At 49.6% G+C, this 24,390-nt stretch overlaps 1 protein-coding gene across 1 annotated transcript in view; it reads right to left on the bottom strand.

The window, feature by feature from the left end:
- LOC119431026 (calcium-dependent secretion activator-like) overlaps positions 1-24,390 on the bottom strand; it is a 629,635-nt gene that overhangs the window by 276,637 nt on the left and 328,608 nt on the right. Inside the window, exons 17-18 of the mRNA XM_049657435.1 lie at positions 20,513-20,636; positions 9,994-10,026 (exon numbers count right to left, since the gene is read on the bottom strand). Coding sequence (XP_049513392.1) covers positions 9,994-10,026; positions 20,513-20,636 — 157 coding nt within the window. The remainder of the gene's footprint in view (positions 1-9,993; positions 10,027-20,512; positions 20,637-24,390) is intronic.

Below are 24,390 nucleotides of genomic sequence, written 5' to 3'. Positions count from 1 at the left end.
TTTGCCCGGCGATCTGCCTCTTATGTTCTTGTCCCAATCCGCAATACGTTCGGGGTCTGCGGACGCGCTGGGTAATGAGATGAGCCGTTTCTTTCCGCGTCTCTGGGAAATCGCGGTTTCGCGACCTGTTCAAAGTTTCTTTAGACAGATGAGTGCACACATAGATGCAAAAAACCCACTCACAATAAGAAAAGACTGCAACGAAAGCGGCAGCAAGGCGAGAAATGAACTAAGCATTGCAATCGACGCGTAGCAATCAACGCATCGCAAACGAACGCGAGTCGAACACCGCAGGATTTAGCATGGTGCCGACAGGCATCGCCGTCTGGTGGCCCGCGGCGGCAGGCATCACTGCTCGCGCCACCGTCCCGCGTTGGAGACTCTCGGTGGACGGCACACTAGAGTATATTCTAGGCACTATACGCAAGCCGAGCGAGCGATATGTCTCGCATTGGATTGGATGGGATTTCCAATGCATATTAGTTGCCAGACGACGTAGGGGCTGCGAGATTTAAAACCGAAACTTCCTGATGTTGCCCTTTAGTCAACACAGCTTGTTTTCATGGGCATTCGTAAGCGAAAGGGCCTTAAATATCAGCATGACTTGCGGAGGTACATCGTTAATTTCCTCTAGCGGAACAAATCCCACGGGATTTTCAAGGATTACAAGGAGCCCACGGGTATTCAAGTAGTTTCAAGGGCCCTTGAACTTATACTGTCAATATCAAGGATATTCAAGGATTTCAAGGGGCTGTGCGAACCCTGGCTGTCTTTTGGCGATCGGCCTCTGCCATCGGCACTTGCCAGTACCCAGAGCGCAGATCCAGCGAGGAAAAGAATTCCGCGCCCTGTAGGCTGTCCAAGGCATCGTCGATGCGCGGTAGAGGATAGACATCTTTGCGTGCTACGTGGTTAAGGCGGCGATAGTCGACGCAGAACCTTATGGAGTCGTCTTTCTTTTTAACGAGGACAACCAGAGATGCCCAGGGACTGTTAGAGGGCTGGATGATGCCACGCTGCAGCATGTCGTCAACCTGCTGGTCGATGATCCGGCGTTCAGCGGCCAACACACGATATGGACGCTGGCGCAAAGGGGTTTGTTGGCCACTGTCGATATGGTGAACGACTGCTGACGCTCGACCCAAGGACGGTTGGCCAATGTCGAATGAGGCCCGAAAACGCTCGAGGAGCTTGATAATTTCCGCGTGCTGGACAGGTGTGAGTGCCGAGTCGACGGCATGAGCGAAGACGTCCACAGGGGCATTGGTCGCGCCAGGAGGAGTGACGGCGCAAAGTGGAAGTGATGCCGCATCGTCAAACATGGTAGCCGGGAGGACGCAGTCGAAATATTCAGAGCTCCCCAGGCACTCGCTGGGGAGTATGGATGAAGGGCTCGCGGAAGGATTGCACACGTAAAGGGCAGCAGTACCGCCGCAAAAACTGACGATAGCAAAAGGAAGCAGAAGGTTCCGACGGCTCGCACAAGAGGTTGACGGCGTAAACAAAACAGATGAGTTCGCGACAGAGTCACACAACACAGGGACCAGAGCGGCTGAAGAAAGCGCAATGTTGATGTCCGAGGCAGCAACAACTTTAGTAGAATGGTGGTCGTCAGGGTCAAAGCACGGCACTGACAACGTAAGTTCAGCACGAGCGCAGTCGACAACAGCTTGATTTACAGATAGGAAATTCCATCCAAGAATGACGTCGTGGGAGGAACAGGATAGGATGACAAATTCGACAACATACAAAACGCCTTGAATGACGACTCGAGCTGTGCATGATGCTGAAGGCTGAATGCAATGCGAGGTTGCCGTGCGCAGCGATAGATAGGTAATTGGAGTGGTCACTTTGTTCAAATTACGGCAAAACTTTTCACTAATAACAGAAACGGCGGCTCCAGTGTCAATAAGTGCGTGTACGGTGACGCCATCTACGGACAGTTCAATTTCGTTCGCAGGAGAAAAATGCGGCCTTGAAATGTTCGACGTAAACGCAGTTCTTGCCTCGGGAACTGCGACTGTTAGTTTTCCTCGTGGGCTGGACTAAGTCGACGAACCATGGGGGAAAGGGATCGACGACATGGGGAGGGCGACCGGCGTGAATCGAAGGGGCGGCGACTAGAAGACTAGTCCGGAGGAAGATTAGACACATCATGACGCGGAAGTCGAGCAGGCATGTAGCCGGAGGCACTCCCACTGTCAGGGAAACGGTAGTTGCGACGGCGGCAGAATCGTGCTACGTGGCCCGGGAAACCACAGGAATAGCATATTGGCCGGTTATCAGGTGTGCGCCACGGGTTGACGACAGAGGCTCCAGCGGTCGAGTAAAGAACCGGAACCGGACGTGAAGGTGGTGGCGGTACAGGGAAAGTTCCGGTGGTCCGGTAGGCGTGAGGAGCCGGAGGAACATAAGGCCGGGCGACAACGTTGGCGTAAGTCAGTGGTCCAACAACGGGCTGCGGATGAGGGGCAGGTGGTAGTGCCTCAGCAACTTGCGTTTGAAGCACCTGACAAAGCGAAGGAGCCAAGGATGTCACCGGCTCAGGAGGGCTAGTCGCCAAGACAGTTGCCGCGCGACTTCTTGGCAGATGAACTGCTTTATTTGCGGCATTAAAGCAGAAATGTCGGCAGCGTCGCGGCTGAAATCCAAGGGAGCGAGATCTGCGGTATCCTGCTAAACAGCACAACGTGTTGAGGCACGCTGCTTGCGCAGCTCGTCGTACTGCTGACAGAGCTGAATTACCTCGGCTACCGTCTGGTGACTCTTGGCGACGAGCATCTGGAAGGCGTGGTCATCGATGCCTTTCATGATGTGCTTTATCTTGTCAGCTTTGTCCATGGATGAGTTGACGCGCCGGCAGAGCGAGAGCACGTCTTCAATATAGCTGGTAAAGCTCTCGTCCTTGCGTTGAGCGCGACCACGCAATCGCTGCTCAGCACGAAGGCGGCGAACGGCGGGACGGCCGAAGACCTCAGTAAAAGTGCTCGTGAAAGTGGACCAGGTGGTAAAACTGGATTCATGATTTCTGAACCAAAGGTTCGCCATGCCAGTCAAAAGCCTACATTAGTGAGCTTATCGCGGTCGGCCCACTTATTATATGCCGGTCATATATTATGTATGTATTACATAATATATACGTGTATGTATTATACACGGTCATATTCGGTGAGCCAGTCCTCGACGTCGAGGTCGTCTGCTCCGCTAAATATAGCAGGATCGCGCTGCCGGACGACGCCAGGGCAGATAATGGTCGGGGGAGCAGCAGCCTGGGACGGTCCGGGATCATTCATCACAGGAGCTGGTGGTAGTGTCCGACTGCGGAGTTTCAGGATGTGGAAGAGAAACCCAGCACCTCCACCAGATGCAATGAAGATGTTTGCCTAGCAGCACTCGATCTAGAGCTTCAGCGGTAGACCGAAACAAGTCAAAGGGAGCTATGGCGAAGCGGGCGAGCAAGCGTTCCTTGTCTTCTTCTTCCTTTACCAGCACCGTGGCCCACTGCCTTCAGTACATTATCATTATTGACCATATTGAGCGTCTTCGGCATGTTCGTCAAAGAGCAAGGACACTGCGGCATCTTGTTTTTGCCTGGCGTGATGGCCAAGTAGTGCATTTGCTGCGCCAAGTCTGCCCCATTGCCACAGGCATTCGTGCAACGCCATCTCTCTGCTCTCGGCGGCTCATACCCATCGCAGATATGAACCACACGTGATTTCTTTACTTCCACAGTGGCTCAGTTAGCTAAGGTATTGCGCTGCTGAGTACGAGGTTGCGGGATCGAATCCCGGCTAGGGCGGCCGCATTTCGATGGAGGCGAAATGCAAAACCGCCCATGGGCTTGCATTGTAGTGCACATTAAAGAAGCCCAGATGGTCAAAATTAATCCGGAGCCTTCCACAACAGCATGCCTCATAATCAGAACTGGTTTGAGCCCGTAAAAACCCTAGAAATAAGAATGTCCTTCCTTCTTTCTTGTCCCTGGCTCATATCTGCATATCCAATGTGGGTATGCGCCACACGGGATTTTATTACTGTTAATCGTGATGTAACTGATAAGCATGTGATGTTATTGATATCATGACCTATCAGTCATGTTAGTCATACATTTGTATCCTTCCTTGCTAATTTTGGTATATAGCAAGTGATTGAGGTGCCACAAAACGAGACGCCACAAAATTGTTGCCTACTTAGAGTGTACACGGTCGCGATCTCCTGGAACCTAGCCTATAACAGCTTCACAGTAAGACATGCATGTGAATGTTGCAACAGCACTGACGTTATGGCAATGATCTGAGGGGCAGAAGACCACATCTGGTGCCGGTATACATGCAATGAAATAACAAAAATTGACATCCCTCAGGCATCCCATATTTGCAAATTTTGTATCCTATGTATGTCTTGTAGCCATCCTGAAAAAGTGAATAGTAAGCGCCCCTGGGACATCCAAATATTTGGTGGCTTTGATATGCATAGGACCTTTACTGGATGGCCCTTTCGGTTGTACCTTAAGGTTTTACGGACGGCCATAGTACATCCGGCGGATATGTGCGGATGACCTGCGGACATCCAAATGTTCTTTAATTGTTGCCCTCTGGATATTCGCGGACATTCATGGTCCAATATGGAACCAGTGCTGTTTCGCCGGGTGTCTGTCACCAAATTTACAGTACATGCCACCAATGGCCCTCTGTCTTTGGTGCATGTATAACGCACCAAAATTTATAAAATTTGGCAGTAAAATATCGACTTCCGGTGTGGTTTCATGTCAGTATGACCCGCGCTGCTGCCAAACAGCCGACTTGAAGGTTAGTTTAGGGCAAAGTTCTCCACAATCAGCATCACCAAATAGGAGGGAAACAGAGCCACTGGAAGAAATAAGACTGATTAAAAAACATTTGGGCTTTGTATGCAGGTATTCTTGCGAGTTATGCGCACATTTTTTTTTTACTTCTGGGGTATTGCAATTGGGAGTGCAGCTTATACGTAAAAATATATGTATATTAATTTGTTTCAAGTACAGTACTTCATAAACTTCAAGTACTGAAATGTCGAATACTATAATACTCAATCAAATATTCAGAAATATTGATACGGGACACGGAGAAAACGGGAGCGATGGTGTCCACATCAGCCGGTTCGTCGACGGGGCAATGGGACAAACAATCTGCATCCTTGTACAAGCGTCCCGTCTTATATACCATGGAAAAGGTATAATCTTGCAGGCGCAAAACCCAGCGAGCTAGTTGTCCTGTGGGGTCTTTGGGCGAGGATAGCCAGCTGAGAGCATGGTGATCAGTGATGACACAGAATGGGCGTCTGTACAAGTAGGGACGAAACTTTGCAACAGCCCACACAAGAGCGAGGCACTCGTGCTCTGTGATCGAATAACTACGCTTGGCAGGTGATTGAAGTCGGCTGCTCCTATGCCGTGACCACTGGCATCAGTTCAAACTTCCCTTGAGGTGCAGACGGGTCAAAGTGGGTCAGGATTGGAGGCGTGGTAAGGAGAGTAGTGAGCTGCGAAAAAGATGCAGCATGGTCAGGACCCCAAGAAAACCGGACGTCTTTCTTCAAGAGGTCGGTAAGGGGACATGCAATGGTCGCAAAATCCTTTACAAAGCGTCGGAAATAACAGCACAGCCCTACGAAACTACGAAAATCCTTAGTAGACTTTGGGACAGGAAAGTTTGTAACAATGTGAATATTGACTGGATCAGGTCGCACGCCTCTGGAAACCACGACGTGTCCAAGGACAGATATTTGGCGGCGAGCGAAGTGACATTTTGACGAGTTCAACTGGAGACCGGCCCGGGGGAACACGTCAAGAATCGCTGAAAGACGGTCCAGATGCGTGTTGAATGTGGGCAAATAAACGATGACGTCGTCCAGATAGCACAAACAGGTGGACCACTTGAACCCCTCAAGCAAAAAGTCCATCATTCATTCGAAGGTGGCGGGCGTGTTAGAGAGACCGAAAGGCATCACCTTGAACTGATAAAGACCGCCATGGGTATAAAATGCAGTCTTCTCTTGGTCCATGTCGTTTACGGATATCTGCCAGTAGCCGGACCGTAAGTCGATAGAAGAAAAATAGGTGGCACGGTACAGGCAGTCTGGAGCGTCATCAATGCGTGGCAAAGGGTAAACGTCCATTTTTTGTGACTTCGTTCAGGTGGCAATAATCCACACAAAAGCACCTCGTTCAATCCTTCTTTTTGACAAGTACGACGGGAGAAGCCCAGGGACTACAGGAAGGCTTGATAATGCCCTTATCAAGCATCTTTTTAACTTCCTGTTGGATAACAGCTTGTTCCAACGCAGAGACACGATATGGACATCGGTGTATAGGGTTCATCGCCAGTATTTATGCGATGGGTCACGATGGATGTTTGACCCAAGGGTCGATTGTCAAAGTCAAAGATGTCGTGGTAGCCTTCAAGAATGTGGCAGAGGGCTTCAGCTTGAGCAGGTGTAAGGTCAGAGGAAACCATCTTCTCATTGTCGACGTCACTGCCGTGAGATGATATAACGGTATGGGCCGAGCTGTAGCTTCAACTGTGAATGGCTCGACCTCATCATCCTGCAGAGCGCTAATTATAGCCAATGAGATCCCCTGAGGCAGGACTAGCGCGGTTAGTGCAAAATTGACCAGGGGAAGGCAGGTGCGGTTGCCAGTAATTGTCAGCACAGTGTGCGGCATGGTAACACAACGTGTAAGTATAACGGCCGGAATTGGTACGACCACGTAAGTTCCATAAGGTACAGCGTGTGAGGAAAACAAGTCGACGTGTGTCACAGAGTGAGGCCGGAGCACACACAGGAACATTGTCGACAAGAACGTCCAAAAGATTCTTGTTTGTTGGTAAGATGAAGCAAGGATTTTGTGCCAATGTCGTCATTGCAGCTTCACCTCCAGAAGCTGCGCTGTCTAGTTTTCCAGTCGGGGGTGCGGCGAGTAGGTCGGAGAAGGAGCAAGGTGTGACGGGGGTGAATGAGATTGATGGCGGGAGGGAGAAGGCGAGCGGGATTAACGGGGTCGTGTCAGGGTCAGATTATGGGTCGGACATAGAAGAAAAAGGACGCGCTAGAGGGACGAGGGTGGTAATCAGAAGAAAAGCACGTTGGAGAAGGCCAGCAGCAGCGGCAGTGGCGAGCGATATGTCCAATGCGGCCAAGGTAAAACAGATCAGCTTGTCGTCCACAGTTCACCATTCGGACGGGTTGCGATAAGAGGAGTAAGAAGAGCGGGGTGGATACGTGCGGTGAGAAAGAGGGTCCGAGCGCACGGAACGAACGGAGTGCAGACCGACGTTGGACAACTCTTGACGGACGACGGCCTGGATCAAGGAGATCGTTGCCGGAGAACGGCCAGGCGACAGGAATGAAGGGGCCGCCGGTTGTGCTGCTTCGACCTCACGATAAATGATGCGGGTTAAGTTGTCACACCACGATGGCTGGTGGAAGAGGTCATCACAGGATGACGTTGCAGCTGTGTTGGGAAGTCGCGTGATGTGCTGGTATACCCGGCGGCTTTTAGCATGCTCGAGACGGCGGCACTCCTTGAGAATCGTATCGATGCTGGTGATGTTTGTAAACACCAGTTAATTGAAGGGGTCGTCAGCAATGCCTTTGAGGACGTGATTAACCTTATCGTCCTCGGACATGTTCGGGTCAGCCTTGGCACAAAGGGCCAAGACATCGAGCATGTACGGCACGTGGGACTCGGTCGACGTCTGAACATGTGTGGCAAGGGCCTTATTGGCATTGAGTTGGCGACCGAATTGATTGCCAAAAAGGTCGCGGAGCTTTTTTTTGAAGAGATCCCAGCTCGAGATCTTCTCTTCTTGAGTCTGGAACCATGCCCGTGGAGCTCCGTCGAGGTAGAAAAGAACATTGGCAAGCATAACAGTCAGATCACACCTGTGACTGGTACTGACACATTTGTATAAGCGGAGCCAGTCGTCGACATCAGGACTGCCGACTCCGGTGAAAACACCAGGATCCCGAGGGGGGAGAAACGGTGATGTAGGTTGGTGCTGCATACGGAGACGCTGGCATAGATGAAGTGCCGGCAGCAGGAGCCGATTTTTCAGTGGCACCGTTGCGACCGCTGCGAAGCTCCATGACAGGTAGGGGGAACGTCTGCACCTCCACCAAATAATGTTACGTGTAACTGATGCCCAAAGCTATTTACACTTTATTTACAGGGAAGATAACGGAGGCCAAAATGGCGACGATATATCAAGCGGGAACCCGTCGTCTTCCTTCTTCTCAGTGTAGCCACACTGTGGGGGCGGCTGTTCCGTATCAATATACAATATTCGCACAAGCCTAGTTTGAACAAATAGTCTCCAAATATATAAGCAAATTTCTGTATCACAACAAGTTCTTCAGTGAGTTCCAGTACGGATTTCATGATGGCTTGCCAGCGGTAACACAACCTGTGGAAACTACACACTTTCTCAGTGAAGTGCTTGATAGAAGAGGACAGATTGATATCAGTTACCTAGATTTTAAAACAGCATTTGATACTGTTAGTCACCAGAAAGTATTAATGAAATTAGAAATAGGCCTTTCTAACTAGTAGGTACTGTTCAAGAAAGTCACTCTGCCATAGGTTGTGTTGCATCTGGGATGCTGCAGGGTTTGGTGCTCGAACACCCCTGCTGTTCTTCATGTTTATCAATGACCTCGTAGCTGACTCATCGGTTCAAGCCAGATTTCTTGCAGACTGAACATATGGTAGCCGACCAAGCTAAACTCAACGAGTACTTGCATAAAATTATTGAATGATGTATGTAAGAAATGGCAAATGTCTCTAAATTTGGTAAAGACAGTCTGCATGACACATACACGCAGGCCTTTATAATTTACCTACGTGCTGTCCGGTGTTCCTTTAGCTTGGGTAGCAGAATATGAGTGTCACTAGGACCTGAGCACATAGATAATGTTGTTGGTAAGGCAAATAAAAGTCAGTGCATGCTCAAACTTGCACTTGTTTCTAAACAAGGTGCAACCTAAACACATGACACAAGCTTGCCCAGCTGTGCCCTAGTCGCAAGAAGCTTGGTTGCACTAAGAAGAATGCCAGGCCGCACGTAAAATGAGTCATCTACGACATTCCGTTCTCTTGTAGTGCGGTCCTTAAAAGGCAAGGACTTTTTTGCCTTCACACTGCAGAGCCCATCAGTGCGAGCCACGACAAGATGAGGCAGTGGCACGTGAATTATTAGAAGCTTTTCATCTTCAGAATTACATGAGGTATGTAATTCGGAGAGATGTTTTATTGAGAGCCTGATGCGGGTGTAGTGATGCGAGTTTCAAGTTTAGTTTGTTGCGCAGTGCATACTTCTTTATATTGGATGTCTTTGTAAGAAGAATAAACAGCCGAAACTGAGCCCTCACCTTGTCTCCTTCCCCTTTCTGTTTCCATTTTGCACTACTCATGGCCTGAAATCATTCAGTATGAACCGACTAGCCCAGCAAAATGTACTACACACAGCTTCACTTCCTCTAGAAAATAATGACAATGTGTGAGAGGGCTTCGTATTTTGTAGTGGCTTCAGGAATGTGTCAAATTCTTCTTAAATAGATGCCACAGGAAATTATGAGGAATTCCCTTCCTTGGGCTCCCTGAAGAGTTCCAACATGCCAAGGGCCAGAAATGACAGCAAAAGTTTGTGTGTGTTCTGGAGTGTGCAACCCTATTTGCGTCGCACACAATGTGATCGCACAAGGTTCGGCAACAACATAAACAGCACATTGAATTGGCAACAATATTCGCGAAAGAAATGTGCACCTTCCGCTGAGCAACAACTCTGTAATATTTCTTAGCTGGTGATAAACAGCCACTGAAAAAACATAAGCAAGTACATGTGTCAATACCACCATTACTGCCAAGAAGCCCCATTCAAGTGCTTGCACTGCTAGCCTTGGTTACATGAGATGCTGACACGCTGGGTCATACAGGAGAGCAAAAGAGATGCGCACCTTGTAGTTGGGCAGCTCCTGCCTGGTAGTGACCTGGGACACAAAGAGAAACACAACAGAGCTGCAAGTCTCATTACACTAAAGAAAAGCATCTGCATGCAGGCATCCGTCAAAAAAACAAGAGCACCCATTTCATAAAAAATGCAAACAAGTGCCCGCAAGAACCATAGGAAAAATCCACTAATTCCATTTAGGTCACCTTTCAAGTGCTTAAATTTTTTTTTCTCTTCACAGTTGAAAGCTACAATAATGTAAACAAAGAACAAACTGTGACATTAAAGGAAGTGAAAGCTGTGTTTTTCACTAACATTTTACAATAATTTGCTGTAGTGGGCCAGTTGGTTATGTGACACAATGCGCTGCAAAGCAATACTTTCAAAACGAATGTGAAGGACTAGGACTGTGTCTTTGTTCTTTTGAGTAATGTCCTATTTTTTTCACGTCCGTGTCAGAAGTATTACTTTGCAGCACAGTGTTCCACCATGTAACATTTTAGTTTTCTTCACCTTGTGCTAAAATTCTGTGCCCACTCCTGCATTGTCTCCTGCATCTCCAAATAAACAATAATAAGTATTTTACTAAAGCCTGTGGAAAAAAACATACTTCAAAGAAATGCGAGCAACAACTAAGCGCCAGAGACAACAAATCAAGCTTAGAAGTAGGGTGAATTGAGCAAGTTCTACGTGTTCATCGTTAACATTTCAGTGCATCAAAAAAACTACATAAGGGCTAAACAGAGGACCACACGACACAGCGCTCATGACGTGTGGTTCACTCTTTAGTCCTTGTGTAGCTTTTTCGCGCTGAAAAGTTAACAATAAGCAATCAGTCAGACAACCTGAATCTGCAGAAGAAGCTCTGTGGACAAAACGACAAAAGACATTCAGGACGTTCCTTCTGCCATTGGACTAGGCCAGGACATGAACAGCATGCACTACATCAAGGCTGGGGTGCACCAACAACCAAAACTCTGGTTGCAGCCGTGTTCAGGGCATTTGACTGTGGCTATGCTTCGTCACCCAAGCATCACCTCAGCATCACGCTGCAGCCAACAACGGCGCTGATGATCAGGTGATGCTGGCATTCATAATAGTTTGGGCACATTCGTAATACACGAAAAAGGTACATGTGTGGGTGTGCGTGCACATATGTGCCATTTTCATCCGGGTCCAGTTCACGCCTTTAACCGGGGTGTCGGAACTAAATGTTGTTCATTCTGGTTTTAGTTTCGTTCCACTGAAAAAAGTTCCGCACTGGTTCTGCACTGGAAAGAAAAAAGATGATCCATAGCGATTCACAAGGGTTTTGGTTTACATGCAAAAATTTTCGAGCAATGTAACGATAAAAACAGTATTTATTTTTCTCAATAATTTGAAAATAGCTTATATATATGTTTCTCAATTTATTTCTCCAATATTTTTCTCTCAATTAATTTTTCTATGCGCACCGTTTTGCGCGTGGTTTGATACGGTAGCGTGAATGTGATGCAGCCGATGACGAGGGCTAGCCTTGTCCCCAATGAGGCCGTGCTTGCTTTGTGCGGGTTCTTACGAATCATGCCTCAGTCAAGGCAGCGAGCATGATCTCAGAAGCAGCACGTGCTCACCGAAATGCGAGACCGCTGTTCCGATAAAACGAACACAAAGGAACATCAAACGAATGATAAAGCTTCGGTAACGGAGCATTGTACCCATAGAAAACGAAACAACAAGTTCTTGAGCGCGCAAGCCCCGAGTTCTCTGCTACGATCTGGTAGTGCACCGAGAGGCAGATTAGTGGAGCCCACACTATCCCTGCCCGAGATACGCGCTAATTCTCACGTTGCCCGACGTCGGTTGTCGCCGACTTTCCCCTTGAACCGAAAACCGATCAAAAATATTTTGCTTTGACTCCAGAGGAGGAGGAGGAACAACTTTATTAAAAAACACCAGTCAACGTCGGGAGAGAAATCCTTCTCCACCGTCGCCCCTAGCCGTGGGCCGGAATACCTTGAGACACAGCAGCAGCAAGGGCTTGACCGATGATGTCCTGCTGGACGTTGGGGTCTGGGCTGCGGAGCAAAGCCTCCCAGGATTCTAGAGTGCGCGATCTATCATGCTTAGACGGACATGTCCACACCATGTGAACCAGATTTGCTGCCTCATCACAGAATTTGCACTTTGAATCGAATACTCTTGGATGCCACTTGCTGTAGAGTACAGGGTTTGGAAAAACCCCCGTCTGTAATTTCCTCCACATAACGTCATCTTTCTTACTGAGTGTTCAGTCCGCTGCCGGGTAAATTTGTCGATTTAGTCTGTAGTATACTGTGATTTCCTGGTATGCGCGCATATCTTCTCTTCTGTTTATAGTTTCGGTGACTTGGGAGGTTCCAGGGGTCGACCGGTAAGTGAGACCTCGGGCGACCGAATGAGCCTCCTCGTTACCTCAAAGTCCCTGGTGAGCTGGTGCCCAAACGAGCAGAACAAGCTGTCTGGGTCCCCCGTCCCTGTTTAATATACGGGTGGCAGTCTCCGTCACCCTCCCCGATTCGTAATTTCTAACGGCGTTTTTGGAGTCGCTGATGACCACCTTTGCCCCCCTTTGGGTGAACGGCCAAGGCTATAGCCACTTCCTCAGCTTCAACCGTCTCGACGCCACTGACTGTGCAGCACGCCATTGGTGTTCCATCTTCTCTAACCGCCACGGCCGCATATGCCGCTTTGCTGTCATATTCTGCAGCGTCCGTATATAGGACGTCCTGTCAACCAGTATACCTAGTTTGCAATGCCTCTGCCCTGTCTTTACGTCTGCCGTCGTGAAAGGCAGGGTTCATGTTTCTGGGTAGCGGAGGTATTTTTGTCTTGTCCCTGATCTGTCTGGGGATGTCTCTTTAGCGCACTTGCTCATGTTTGGGCTCGTAGCCCAATTTCTCTAAAATTTTCCTCCCCGTTTTAGATCCAAGTAGCATTTGATGCTGCGCGGTAAGGGCAGCCTCAATCAGTTCCTTGAGAGTGTTCGATACCCCTAGCCTCATCAGTTTGTCAGTGGACGTGTTCTGGGGGAGTCCGAGCGCGACCTTGACACTTTTCCTAATAATGATTTCGAGTTTGTTCCGTTCTGCTCCACTGAGCTTGAGGTAGGGTGCCACGTACACTATCCTACTGATTACGAAGGCTTGCACTAGCCTCAGGAGATTCGCCTCCTTCATCCCAGCGTGCCTGTTCGCTATTCGTCTGATGAGACGACACGTCTGATTTGAACTGGCTTCTAACCTAGCAAGTGTTTCATAGTTCTTCCGGTTTGCCTTAATCCTCAGCCCGAGGACGCGGATACTGTCGACCGCGGGGATCTCTGCGCCGTTGACGTACAGGTGGACGCCAGCCTCGCGCTTTTGGTGAAGCAGTCGTTTTCCGGGGGGCATTAGGAACAGTACTTCCGACTTTTCGGCCGAACATCTAAGTCCTTCGGGTTTCAGGCACTCCTCGATGATGTCAATTGCAATTTGCAGGGAACTTTCTATTTGCCCATCACTGCCCTTGTTCATCCATAATGTTGTCATCCGCATATATGGTGTGGTTTAGATTCTCAATTTCCCCCAACTGTTCGGGGAGTCTCAACATCGCAATGTTGAAGAGGGTAGGTGATAAAACCGAGCCCTGCGGCGTCCCCACGTTACCCAGTTCAATGTTCTCTATAGATTCTTCCCCTATCTTGAGAGTGGCTTTCCTGTTGGTAAGAAAGTCCTTGATGTAATGGTACACTTTCTCCCCGACATTGAGTGAGTTCAAATTCTCCAAGATAGACACGTGCCTCACGTTGTCAAATGCCTTTGCCACATCTAACCCCACGATCACTTTCGTGTCTCGGGTTTGCTTGTCTATAATTTCATCCTTGAGCTGCAGCATCACGTCGCATGCCGACAGCTTTGGTCGAAAACCGATCATGGTGTCCGGATACAGTCCATTTTCCTCCATGTACCTATTGAGCCGCGTCTGAACGACGTGCTCCATAACCTTACCCACGCAGGAGGTGAGCGATATAGGCCTGAGGTTCTCGAAGCCCAGTTTTTTACCCGGCTTGGGAATAAAAATGAGGTCGGCGAGTTTCCACTCCTGCGGTATCGTCCCCTTCTCCCAGCACTCCTGCATGTAGGTTGCGAGGTTGGCGATTGAGCTGTCGTCTAAGTTACGGAGCATTTTGTTGCTCACTCTGTCCGGCCCTGCCGCTGACTTAGTCCTTAGCTGATTAATCTCTGCTCTGACCTCAGCCAGGGAGATCGGGGCGTCTAATTCCGAATTCTCTCCTCCTCCGTAGGCCGGGAGGGGTTCAAGTCCGGCGGGATTGATGTGCCATTCTTTCCAGCTGTTGTGTGGACGCTGACTTTGTGCTATCCGGATCTAAGAGGTGACGAAGAAGTCGCCACGTTCCCGCGGTACTCATACTCCTCTCCATCTGATCGCAGACGTTCCGCCAATTTTGCTTCGTGAGCGTGATTGCGTGCTCTTCAATTTCCTTGTTTAAAGCCGCTATCTGTTTCCTGATATTTCGAGCCCATCTCTTCTGTCGAAGTCGGTCCTCAAGCCTTTTCTTTTTCCTCCAGAGGTTAACTAATCTCCTGTCTAGCGCTTTGTTGTCCCCCTCAATTTCCACCGCTTCGGTGGCTTCTTTCACAGGGCGCACTACGCCATCGCTCCACTCCGCAATATCAGAGATGGGAGACAGGTCGTGCCTGAGTGCCCTGAAAAAGTCCCAATTTACGGCCTCTACCCTCCGTTTCCGGGGGGTTGCCGGGCCTCCTTCTACCACCACTTCTATGATTTTGTGATCGCTGCCCAAGTCCTCCTTTGTATTGCACCACGTGGCTCTAGTGCCGCTCCCCGTCAAAGTGAGGTCGGGTGTCGTGTCACACGCGACACTAGTTCCCTTCCTCGTAGGCTGCATCGGGTCGGTTATTAAATCCAGATTATGAGTTTGTATGTCGTCCCACAATTTCCTGCCCTTGATCGAAGTCTGCTTATATCCCCATGCCGTGTGGTGAGCATTAAAGTCCCCCACAATCAACAGTGGGTTGTTCTTAATCATACGTCGCGTCGTCGCGAAGAGATCCCCGAAGTAGCATTTTCTTTGTCTGAGAGAGCTGTAGACATTTAACACAAACAAGCTACCGTCTCTATTTCTTCGCGGTATCAGTTCTACGAGAACGTGATTTGTGTACTCCCAGTGTCATGCTGCACCGCCGTGACGTTTCGCCTGACTAGGGTGGCCACCTGTGTGTTTTCGCCCTCGCCTACATAGAACAAAATAATAAATAATCTTTTGGTTACGTTTTCGTTCCTTTTACTTCTTAGCACCAAGGAGCTTGTAATAAGTTTTATCTGTGTTTGAACGACCACACAACCCTTATTGTTGCATATTTATTTCTCACTTTGAGTCAAACACATCTGGCGTACCATATTTTCTGGTCTATAAGTTACACCTATGTGTAAGTTGCACCCCCCCTCAAAACAGCAGTTCTTGCGAAAAAAAAATATGAAAGTCATACCGGTGTATAAGACCCACCTGTTCATTCGGTAAGCGATTCAAAAAAATTAGTAACGTTTCACTTCATGAACACGGGTCCCGTGCAAGCGCATGGGTGCTATTCCTATATAATTACGATAGCAATAATATGGACACTCCAGACGCATTTCTGCGGTCGTGGTCACTACGATGTTCCGTATAAAGTCCAAGGGCGATATGTGCGAGTGAAAGCTTACGACGGTGAGCCGAATCGTGCACAAGGGATTAAAGTGGGAAGGCAGCGGGGGAGGGAGGGGTGGCTCGTACTGAGGTAGCAAGCTCGTCTGGTCAGGTAGCATGTTGGGTTAATGAAAATTACATTCACTGACCAAGCCAAAAAAGTTGTTTTGACATTTCGGAGCCTGTACAGGTTCCTTGTGCACAATACAGCCGACATAGCGTCGTTGTCCAGTTAACCTGCATTAACCCAACATGCTACCTGACCAGACGAGCTTTCGTCGAACTCTTGACCAACCAGTAGCAACTGCCAGAGGAGGTCAACCTAGCGGCGCTTCGCGTGGCGATAGTATCCGATCCGATTTTGATATCAGTTTTTTTTGAAAAAAAGAAAAAAAAAACATATAAGTCACACCATTATATTGACAAGTATACATGTTTATCTTTCACCGGTGGCCGCTTTCCGCCGGCTAACAAGTGTTAAACGTTATCGCTCGGCGCAGGACGCGCCTGCATCGGAAGCTTCTCGAACGTTATCGATGCTTCTATCCTTCGTCTGTGGTCACCGACACTCATGTAATCTGATCGTATGAGCGACGCGAATTGTCTAGAACTTTCTGGAAGACACGCGGGCATCAGGGATTAATCTGGAACCTTCGGTGACTCAGGTATAAAAGCCGATGCGTTTCGCCGCTGATCAGATTTTCGACGATCGTCTACTGTGTTCGCCGCTATCGTTGTGCTTTGAGTGTAGCTTGCTTTTGTGGGCACAGGTTCGCCCAATAAAGAATCAGTTTCGTTATACACAGTTTTACGACTGTATTCTTGAGCGTCACTCGTCGATGGACCTCAAAACCAGCTACTGGCAAATAGAAGTCGACGAGAGGGACCGGGAGAAGACTGCCTTTATGACGCCAGACGGACGGACTGTTCGAGTTCAAGGTCATGTTGTTTGGTCTTTGCTCGACACCTGTGACTTTCCAACGTGCCATGGATACAGTACTGGCAGGCTTGAAGTGGCAGACTTGCCTGGTCTACTTGGACAACGTCGTTGTGTTTGCCTCAAGCTTCGAAGAACACCTCCGGCACCTTGAAACAGTTCTTCAACCAATCAAGACCTCCGGACTCACGTTGAAGCCAGGAAAGTGCCGCTTCGCATATGAGGAGCTCTTGTTTTTGGGCCACGTAACGAACAAGTCAGGAGTGTGCCCTGACCCACAGAAAAATGCGGCCACCACTGACTTTCCTCTGCCCGCCGACAAGAAGGCAGTGCGTAGATTTCTTCGACTGTGTGCCTATCACAGGCCTTTCGTCAAGGACTTTTCACGAATTGCCGTGCCACTGATGTATCTCACGAAGGCCGACGTTAAGTTCAAGTGGGAGATGCCGCAAATGGAAGCATTTGAAGAACTGCAGCGACGCCTGCAATCGCCGCCAATACTTGCGCATTTCGACGAAAACGCCGATACCGAAGTCCACACTGACGCAAGCAGCGTAGGATTCGGCGCCGTGCTTGTGCAGAGGACTGACGGACTAGAAAGGGTTGTAAGTTACGCTAGCCGGTCGCTATCGAAGGCGGAAGCAAATTATTCCACAACAGAAAAGGAGTGCCTCGCCATCATCTGGGCTACATCAAAGTTTCGCCCCTACCTCTATGGCAGGCCCTTTAAAGTTGTGAGCGACCACCACGCCTTGTGTTGGCTAGCTAACTTGAAGGATCCTTCAGGTCGCCTCGCATGATGGAGCCTGAGACTTCAAGCATTCGACATCACCGTTCGTTTACAAGTCCGGGCGAAAGCACTCTGACGCCGATTGTTTGTCTGGTTTCAAACCATCAATGCCTTGGGTGACTGGCCTGCTTGGCCAGACCACCAAAGATGGCTGGTTGCAGCCAAATGATTTTTCGGTGCTGCAAAGGCATGGGACACCTACGAAAGCGTCACGCAGCGGTCCTGGCCTGAATGGAGCGTGGCGCTAATAGCTGCTTTCGGCCAGCATCCTTGTGCCTGCGGTGAGTCCGACCAGCCCATTTCTGCGCATGGCGCTCCTGCAAGCTACCGCTTTGACGCTGCGGCAAGTGTGCCCTGCAGCAGCCCTCAGGCATAGAGGTCAGCCACAGACACCATCTCATCGGGTGTCGCCGTCGGCTCTACTAAAGACGGTGGGAAGCTCATGGCGACCACCTCTCCTACTTTGACATGGTCGTCTACACCAGCCGAGATTCTGCGACTGCAGCCCCATGAAGCTCGGGAGCAACACCAAATCGCCGCTGCCGACAAGGTTTTGACATATGGGATCACAGCCTGCCCTGCTGTACACCCCGGTTGCCAGCTACTTTTTCCACCACGGGTCTCAGAGTCTGCTTCGGCATCAGGCACCACACCATCACTGCCAGAGCCCGAGATAACATGCCATCCACAGCAGTCGGTGACACGGCCTCCAAGCTCACCGTCGGATGTGCACATGAAGGTGCCGTCTCACTGGGTGAGGCCATCAGCTCCATCCGAATTAGTGGGAAACACCAGGCGCACCTGTGCTTCCACTACTATCCCGCTTCCGCTAGATCCACCTAGTATCCCGGCCTCTAACTTGGACAGCTCAACTGCACACAACATAGCATCGAGCACCTTGAGGAGCCTTGATCCGTCACCGGCAACGTTGCGAAGAGGCACACGATGGTTGAGCACAGGATTGCGCTGTATGCACGGCGCATCAGCATGGCCAGCCGCTATGCAATGTGCCGTGCTTTGCCAAGTGCGACCCAAGCGCAACACTCAGTGCTGACCCCCCGAGAAGCTGGTTGCGCACTGAACGACCCTAACGATGACGACTCCCATTCCCAAGTCTTGTCGATTATAGATGCTCATCACCAGCACGCTCTCACAATCACCTGAGCTATCTTTGGCAGCGTGGCCGAGTGTAATGAAGAGAATGACGCACTGAGGCTCCCGCGCTCGGACTGCGGGTGCGGGCAGACAGAGAAGACAAGGACGAAGGAGGGAATAGAACAGCCGGCCCAGTGAACGAGTGCTGTCTCGGTCTCTGTCTCTTTACAATATATATATTATACTGTGAAATGAGGAGCAGTGGGGATGTGGCTATGAGAGAAAGAACGACGACGAGGGAGATAAACCTTGTTTCGGTGCCCGATCAGCTGTGCTGCCTCTCGGGTGTTTTATCATTGCTCTCGCTGCTAGTCACGAACGCCGATTTCCCCAAGTGGTTCGTGACAATATATATGATATTGTTAACAAATCTCTAAGAGGTTAGAAGAAGTCATTAGGCTTCTGCATAGAATTATCAACAAGCATAAGGGGCTAGGAGAAGACAGTGCCATAAGATTGGTACATGCATTCGCCTTTTGCCACTTCTTTGCCACTTCTCGTACGTGGCAGGCATGCTACAATGGACACGGGCTGATAAGAACAAGCTAAACACTTTAATCAGACGACTTATAAAGGCTGCACTGGGACTTCCCATCAACACGGCCAATGAATGATTATTGCACCTAGCTACGAGGGAGGGCGAGGGGAGCCATAGAAGCGGCGGAGTTGCCGAGGCGAAATTCGCTTCCCTGTCGCCCACCTGCCTCACTATCCACGGTCACCGCGTGCGCCCTTCGCCGTGCTGTGCCAGCGCCGCCAGCTCCCTGAAGTTTTGTTTACTGCTGTTATCGTGAAGCGCGCGTTGGTCGGCGTTGGCAGTTTCGCGACCCTCGCTCGCTACGCGCGCCATGATATTTCATGACTCACACTCAAGATTCTGGTTTCAGTCTCACTGGCTGTTCGTTCGCACCACGTGCCCTTCTCCTCCACTTCGTCTCTCTTTCTTACTCGAGCACTCCTTGGGGTGCCCGTTTCAGGGGAGCGTTCGCCGTCTCCGTTGACTACCGTACTCCCAGGCAGCCGCACTGTAACCGGTATTTTGTTTCCCGCAAATGCACTATAAGCGATACGTGTATACATAGAGTGCTATGGGAAAATTAACGGGAGTTTGAGAAGACCGCACTATATCCGGTCCTGCACTATAAGCGGTTACGTTATAAGTGGTCTATACTGTACATAGGACAGGCAGGATGGTGTCTTGATGACTGCTTAAGAGAGCATAGTCTAAATGTGAAAAATTACCGTGACGGTCATCGGTCTGTTCACTGTTATGAATGCAGCTGCGCTCCTCTGTTTGACGATTGTGTGGTTCTGGCCAGGCATAGAGATAAAGATGTGCGCAAAATTATTGAGGCACAGGCCATAAATCGTAGTGGCCAAAGCTGTGTAAGCACCCCGTCTATCAACCTGTTAGATAAGGAAACGGCCTTTTTGGAAAGCTCAGATTGAACTACTGATCATGTGTGATGCAACCCTTATGCAATGCAACCACTTTTATGCACCGTGCATAAAGGTGGTTTTTCTGCAAAAAGATTGTTGAAGTTAGCTCATTGTGTAGTTAACACCTCCCTTCTGTCCACGGGTCCTGAAAAGGTTATCCAGGTTGGAGGTTCTCATGCATGAAGTAAATTGGCTGAAAAAGCTTTATAAGAGTTTTCACTGAATGAAGTCTGCAAATAAGCCATAAAAAAGAAAGGCCACCTTTGGTCAATACAATAAAACACTGAAGGGGTTTCATAGTCACTGACATTGCGACATGCCTAAGAGTGCGAAAAGGAAAGGTAGCTTAATATCACAGTGCTCTGTTATTTCGTGCTCTTAATTTTAACTGTTATGACCGTAACTGCATATCTGTTCATTGTGAGTGGCCCTAATAAATGTATGACAAGTGCAGCAGGCCCCAGCCGTGCACCCACCTTGTAGTTTGGCCTGCTCCGAGATGCGGGTATAGTTGACGAGGGCCGCATTCTCCAAGCACTTTTTAATGATGGCACGCACCTCCTCCGGAGGTGCTGGAGTCATCACGTCCTTCATCAACACCTGCAGGAGTTGACAAGGTTCAGTGGCCAGATAGCGAGAGTGCCATGCAAGTAACAGCTGCCCGACTGGCCAACACAAGCTGGCCAACACAAGCTCTGATTTAAATTTGGTACAGTGCACCCACACGAGTCAATAGCATGCAATCTCAAGCAACAGGTGAAGGGGGCACAACCATACACATTTGTTGTCATTACATTCTCTGCCTTACCCATAAACACATCAGCTTTTGAATCAACTCGTACAACAACAGTAACAAAAAAGCCAAGTCTGGCTGTTACAACCAATCTATATACAGAGTGGAACATGACTGGGCACAAGATGTGGACACGACAAGTGCTGGCTTGCAACTATATTTACATATCTGCGCAGAAATTTATTATATACTACAGCAGCGAGACACAGCAAAACACTGGGAGATCCCCCACATATGTGAGAATCAGTAATAAGCACAGCTGCTTCTTTTAATATGCGGCTCAAAGCACACTAGAAATGGGTCACTCAGGAGCGAGCCGGATCTTGTGAGCAGCTCTTTTTAAAGAGCGACTGAGCCGTGGTTCAGTAAAAGTGAGCGGCGGTTCTGTTGGAGAAAGGGAGCTGGTTCTCTTGCGTTCATTGAGCCGTGCCAATGCGTTCCATCAGAGCCGGGTATTATGCTGCATGCGACTTCCGTGCCATCTATTAGCGGTACGAGAAAGCAACTGCCCTCCCGCCCTTCCTCGCAAGAGTCGCCTTCGCCCCCTCGCCTTCGGCTGAAGAACGAAAGAACCACTGCTCACTCACTGAACCACAGCTCCCTCGCTCTTCAAAAGAGCGGCTCAAAAGATCCGGCTGGATCTTTTGAGCCGCTCTTCTGAAGAGCGAGGGAGCCATGGTTCAGTACGTGAGCGGCTGTTCTTTCAGATTGAGAAAGCCGGTTCTCTCTCGTTGAATGACCGTGCCAAACCATTCCATCAGAGCCGGGTCTTCTGCTGGGTTTCGAGGTTCCGATTTCTGACCGACAAATGGTGTCCGGTGTGGGTAGACTCGCGCTACTTGTACTCGCTCGCAGTCTGTGGTGTGCGCAGCAGTCCCTTTGGTTTTTTGTGTGTACTATGGTGTGGCACCCGATGCCACCGAGGGGAGAAGTAAAGAAGCCTTAATTGGCAAAGGATGGTACCGTTCGTTGCCTGCTGCTGTTCGAATGTTGTCTCACGACTCTCACCAATAGCACTTCGTCCCAAGCAAAATTGGCCGAGGACCGACCATCGAGTGATGCTCGGCAGATCGCTGGGAGCCGATTATGTTGGCTTGAAGAGCTTGCACCGTAAGAAAGCCGACTTATGTTGCCAACCCCGTCTGTGCTGGCTTGGTCACGGATGCTGGCCCGGATGAGTAGGGCTGCATAATGCCGAGCACGAAAGTTCTGGCTGGCCAGAGACGTCGGCTTCACGCTGGCCTGACGCTGCTCGCCGATCATATAGGATGCCCCCACCCGCCGCTTAGTCGGCGCCTGAATAGAAGTCGCCGCCTAGTCGGCATTGAATTCTGACTTGGGGGGACGGGATTGGGGAGTGAAAGAACAGAGGAGGAGGTCGCCTCAACCGTCTGTGGCAGTCGGTTGAGGCAGCATTCACAGGCAGGAACCGGCATGAGGCAGGCACGTACAGTGGAATCTCGATGATACGAATCTCACGGGGTCACGGAAAAAATTCGTATTAGCCGAAATTCATATCATCGAAACAGAATTAAAACTAGCTAAATTAGAGAGCTGAGAGGTGAACTCACTCAGGCACACGTACGTAAAAAGCATTTACAGTATAGATCACTTATAATGTAATCGTTTATAGTGCAGAACTGGCTACAACGCGGCCTTTTCCGACTCCCGTTTACCCTCCCATAGAACTCCATGTATACGCATACCGCTTACAGTGCAGCCGCGTGAGACAAAATTGCGGCTTCCGCGGGAAAATCTCGCCGACAAGGGCGGTAGCGAGCACGAGGTGCGCCCACCGATGGGAGAGGAGATCAACGAGGGTGATGCGGAGGAGGAGCATGAGACATGGAGCACGAGTCCAAGGGCGATTCGTCACCGCACGCCGTATGTGCGAGTGAAAGCGCACGGGGGACGCGCGCCTTCACGGACAGCGAACGCACAGCGGAGAGAAAACGCGACTTCCGTTGCGCGAAAGGCCGTGGGGGTATGGGAGGGAGGGAGGGGGGGGCGACGCTGTGCTGCGGCGCCAAATGCGTATCTTATCTTGCAACCGAGCGCAAGGGTAACTGGCGACGCAATCTCCCCACGCGAAAGGAGCAAAGTGGGAAGGTAGCGCTGGAGGGAGGGAGCGGGAGGGGGGGGGGGGGCCGCTCTAATGCGTTCTGCTTTGCGCCTGTGCCGGCTGTCGGTGGTGTCATGCGCACCGTATCTTAAATGCGATCTCCACACGGCTCTGACCTTTGTATGCGCTTACGCCCCTCAGTTTCTGTTGAAGTGATAGACTGCACGAACCTGCACTTGCTGCGGCGGCCGCGCGTGGAGAAGCGCAGCCGCCGCAGCGAGCGAAAAGACAAAAAGAAAAGCAACAAAAGCGCCACCGCTTCAAACTCTTCGTGCCCAGTCACGGCTTCTGCGCCGGACAGCGCGGGCCTGCGCGCTGTTCTCTTTCGCGGCCGTCGGTGGGGCGGCGTTTATTCATATTAACCGACGCGGGTCGAAAATCGATTCGTAACAAGCATTCTCTAGCACGTTGCAAAGTAATAGGGCTCGGCCGGGACCTCAGAAAAATTCGTATCATCCGGAAATTCGTACTAGCCGTGATCGTATCATCGAGATTCCACTGTGGCTTAGCGAGGGAGGTTTTGGCGGGAAGTGGCTGAATTGGTCGGCGCAGCTTCGCACGGTTTCTATAGTGCTGCGCTTGTTCGCGAAACATTTCCAGCCTGCAGATTTTCACCTCCTATACGGGCGTCCACATTTACTCGTAACGTATTATTTATGCTATTGGAGGCTATGTTTTGTAGCGTTAATTTGGAAGGAGAGTGCGTAAGGGGGCTGTTTCGAGAGCTCGTCTGCCCTTTTCGATCTGTTGAAAGCGACATTATAGTAGCACAGCCATAATGTCATGTCTTGTGGTTTATGGAGCTGCACTCAAGGTGCAAGAGTTCACATGCCAAAGCTTGTCGTGGTATGTGTGAAGCACCGATGTATGCATGCAGTGCCCGTAACATATACTATACAGGGGGTCCCAACTATGTCTTGCACCAAGATTCAAAAATATGCAAATGCGACGTAATGGACAGAACTGAGGTAATGTTGTTTGCCATCGCTTGAAGATACTCAGATTAATTTTTGTATTCTGTCTCATTACCTAATTAGTCTTAATTAATGATTAAACTTATCAAATATTATAAACGTGTCAATGAGAAAATTGTAGAGAAACATGAAAATCTCGATACAACTTTCTGTTGCAATTAATATGTGCTACATAAAAGTGTTTTCCGAATGTGAAAGAAGCCTGCGAATACATGCAAAGTGCTTTGAGCGGCGAGTTGCACGGCAATTTTGCGTGTACTCGCGGGCTTCTTTCATGCTCAGAAAAACACTTTTATGTAACACATATTGAGCAACATAAACTTGAATCGGGAGTTTTTCATGTTGCTCTACAATTTTCTCATTCATACTTTTCATCTAATTATAATATTTGAGAACTTGCTTAATTAATTAGGACTAAACATGCAATTAGGTGGAATGCAAAAAAATAATCTGAGTATCTCCAAG

The sequence above is a fragment of the Dermacentor silvarum genome, chromosome 10, assembly GCF_013339745.2.
Source record: "Dermacentor silvarum isolate Dsil-2018 chromosome 10, BIME_Dsil_1.4, whole genome shotgun sequence".
Lineage (NCBI taxonomy): Eukaryota > Metazoa > Arthropoda > Arachnida > Ixodida > Ixodidae > Dermacentor > Dermacentor silvarum.
This window is presented reverse-complemented; position numbering and strand designations above follow the sequence as displayed.